Genomic DNA, 3,363 nt, shown 5'->3' with positions numbered 1-3,363 from the left:
ACAAATTCGTGGAGGAGGAGAGGGCTATCAATGGCTACCTTCATGGATAGAGGCATTATGCATCTGAATGCCAGCTGCTGGCAGTTGCAGGTGGGTAGAGGGCTGTTCCACTCATGTCCAGTTTGAAGAGGCATCTGGTCAGCCACTGAGAGAAACAAGATGTTGGACTGCATAGGCCACTGGCCTGAAATGGCAGGCTTGTTTACAAAGCTATTGTACTACCAACCTTACTGTATGCTGGTGAAACATGGACCACTTATAAACGCCATCTCCAACTCCTCGAAAGATTCTATCAACGGTGTCTCCAACATTTTTTACACATCACTTGGGGAGACAGGTGAACTAATACCAGTGTACTGGAAGAAGCAAAGATCACCCATGTCAAAGCAATGATTCTTCAACATCAACTTCGTTGGACTGGTCATGTTGTTCAGATGCCTGATTACCGCCTTCCAAAACAACTACTCTATTCCAAACTTAAAAATGGAAAGCATAATGCTGGTGGTCAACAAAAGAGATTTAAAGACTTTCTCAAGGCAACTCTAAAAAAAATGTAGTATAAACACCAACAACTGGGAAACACTGGCCTGCGAGTGCCTCAATTGGAGAACAGCCTTTACCAAAGGTGTCATGGACTTTGAAGATGCTCAAACTCAGGACAAAAGGGAGAAATGAACAAAGAGGAAGACACGTCCGTGGTCAACTCCCACCCAGAAACCTATATCCCCACTGTGGAAGGATGTGTGGATCCAGAATTGGCCTTCACAGCCACTTACAGACTCACTGTTAAGTTCGTGTTCATGGAAGACAATCTTACTAGGCTACGAGTGATCAGCAAAGAAGAAGAAGATGGCAGGCTTATCCTATGCTCTTGTATTCTTAACGATGACGGTGCTTAGATTTTCATTTTGGCCAATGCTTTCCTTTGGCCAGTGGATCATCACATGGGGAAGTGATATTGAGCAATGCTCCTAAGATTATGAGAGGGAGAACCTCTCCTAAAATAAGTTTGCTCTTGAACAGTGTCTGTGTGGGTGTGCTCTGCAAGTCCTTCCCAAGCAATCTGAAATTATGTCAGCTTGTCTCAGGCCCTCCAAGTGCCCCTATTTTCCAGGGACATCCCTGATTTAGAGAAGCCATCCTGGTTTCCAATTTGATCCCAGAATGTCCCTCTTTTCTTTGTTGTTGTTGTTGTTTAGTCGTGTCCGACTCTTCGTGACCCCATGGACCAGAGCACGCCAGCCACTCCTGTCTTCCACTGCCTCATGCAGTGCCTCTTTTCTTTAGGATGTCCTATTTTCATTAGAGAAATCTTGGAGGATCATCTGGTAGGATGTCTCGATTTTTACTGGAGAAATGTTAGAGGGTATGGTGTTATCCGACCCCAAGCCATCAGAAGGCAATCCTGTATAGGGAAGTTGTTGTTTTAAAAAAGTTTAGTGTTTTATTATGTTTTCATATATGTTGGAAACTGCCCAGAGTAGCTGGGGCAACCCAGTCAGATGTGTGGGGTATAAACAGAAAAATTATCATTATGGAATGAGACGTCCCTATTTCCATCGGAGAAAGGCTGGAGGGTATGTTGTCTGTCTCTGCTCCTCCCTCTTCATACCTTTTTGAGCTATGGGAAACCAGTGGGGAGGGGAGTTGGGTGCTGCAGGACGGGGAGACATCCTGGCTTCCTTACTCAGCCTCTTAGCCCCACTCCTCTCCAGCCCCCGCTTCTGCCTCTTGCTCTGGACTGCTCTCTACCCAGCCTCTTCCTGCTCTGTTACCCCTTCTTCTTCTTCTTCTTCTTCTTCTTCTTCTTCTTCTTCTTCTTCTTCTTCTTCTTCTTCTTCTTCCTCTCCAACCCTTGACCTTTTATTAGCTTTAGAAAGTGTAAAGGTTTGCAGTTAGATCTTGTTGAAAGCAGCTATGTCAACACTCTGGATGTAATCTTCAAACTTGGTGATCTCCTCTTCCAGTATATCTGTCCCAACTTTGTCATCTTCCACCACACACTGGATCTGGAGTTGATTGATGTCATAACCCACTGGGAACAGTTTGGAGGCTCCCCAAACCAGACCATCCATCTGAACAGATCTGACACATTCCTCCATCTTGGCCGTGTCTGTCTCATCGTCCCAGGGCTTGACATCCAAGAGGATGGAAGACTTGGCAACCAGGCCAGGTTTCTTGGACTTCTTCTCTGCATATCGCTTGAGCCGCTCTTCCCGGACTCTGGCAGCTTCCTCGTCTTCCTCCTCCTTGTCACTACCAAACAGGTTCTGACACCTCCTGCTCTCAGTCTGCTCCCTCTTCTCCCTCTGATCACTCATCGTCACCCACCACCACTTCTGTGGCTTTGAGCCTCCTGCCCTTTGGGGTTCCCCAGCGGGTACCTTCCACCACTCCTCTGCTTCCAGCCAGCTCATAACAAACGGTCTTTTTTTCCTGCAAAAGGGTGGGAGCAACAGCAGAGAAGAGCTATTGCAGAGATGGGGAACCTCAGGCCTGCAGTCCAAATGTGGCCCTCCAGGCCTCTCCCCCTGGCCCCTGGAACTCTTCTCAGGGCACACCCCTCACTGGCCCTGCTTCACACCCTCGTTGAGTGCTTTTGCCTGCCCTTGAACTGTGACAACTGCTGCACCCTTCTGCACAAAAAGTTAAAAATGGCATGTGTTGCTCTACCAACTTTGCTGCTGGCCCTGCCCACTACTGGGGTGTGGCCCTCAGGAGTCTGCCTGGCAGGGAATGTGGCCCCCGGGGCTGATATCGTTTCCCCAGCCTTGCTGAGGGAATCCCACAGGCACCTGCAAGGAAGCAGAATGCTGGACCAGACTTGCCCTTGATCTGATGCCGCAGGACTTGATTTATGTCCTTCGCATAAGTTTCTCTTCCATCACTCTTTCCATACCATTCAGGATTTTATCAACACCTGTGCCTGCATTTGCTGCTGCTGTGGTTTAGGGCCCAGCAGAAAGGTAATGCGCACCTGAGACCAGCTACAAGCTGCCTCTTAGGATGTCAGCCAATACCTTTCAAAGGGAATTTGATGATAAATGGGGTGCGGGGGTCTTTCCCGCTTTTATCTTTCTCCCCCCGGGGATGTTGCAGATTTCTATGGACGGCTTGACCTCTGGGTGACCTCTGAACCCTGTGCTTGGCAATTTTATGGGACCAAAGTAAAGATGGCTCCCAAGACGTGCCTGGGGGTGTTGGCTGCATGTGTGTGTGTGTGTGAGGGAGGGAGAGAGAGCTGAAAAATTAGACCGAATCAAAGCAGAAAATGAATTTTCATTTATCTTGCGATGATGCACGAGGTAACAGGAAGACAAATAGCTGCTTCTGAGTCTTCCTTTATCACTGTCAGAGCAATTA

General features: G+C 48.0%; 1 protein-coding gene across 1 annotated transcript; it reads right to left on the bottom strand.

Annotated features, from left to right (window-relative positions):
• Positions 1 to 1,832: 1,832 nt before the first annotated feature.
• Positions 1,833 to 2,321, bottom strand: LOC307204576 (elongation factor 1-delta-like; the record flags this gene model as incomplete). The annotated part of the gene is made up of 1 exon (XM_079956181.1): positions 1,833 to 2,321. One exon carries the CDS (start codon positions 2,319 to 2,321, stop codon positions 1,896 to 1,898), a length of 426 nt encoding a protein of 141 aa, XP_079812307.1. The 3' UTR covers positions 1,833 to 1,895.
• Positions 2,322 to 3,363: the final 1,042 nt, after the last annotated feature.

The sequence above is a fragment of the Podarcis cretensis genome (genome assembly GCF_951804945.1).
Source record: "Podarcis cretensis genome assembly, chromosome: 15".
Taxonomy (NCBI): domain Eukaryota; kingdom Metazoa; phylum Chordata; class Lepidosauria; order Squamata; family Lacertidae; genus Podarcis; species Podarcis cretensis.
The sequence above is the reverse complement of the archived record's forward strand: the minus strand, read 5'-3'. Positions and strand labels throughout refer to the sequence as shown.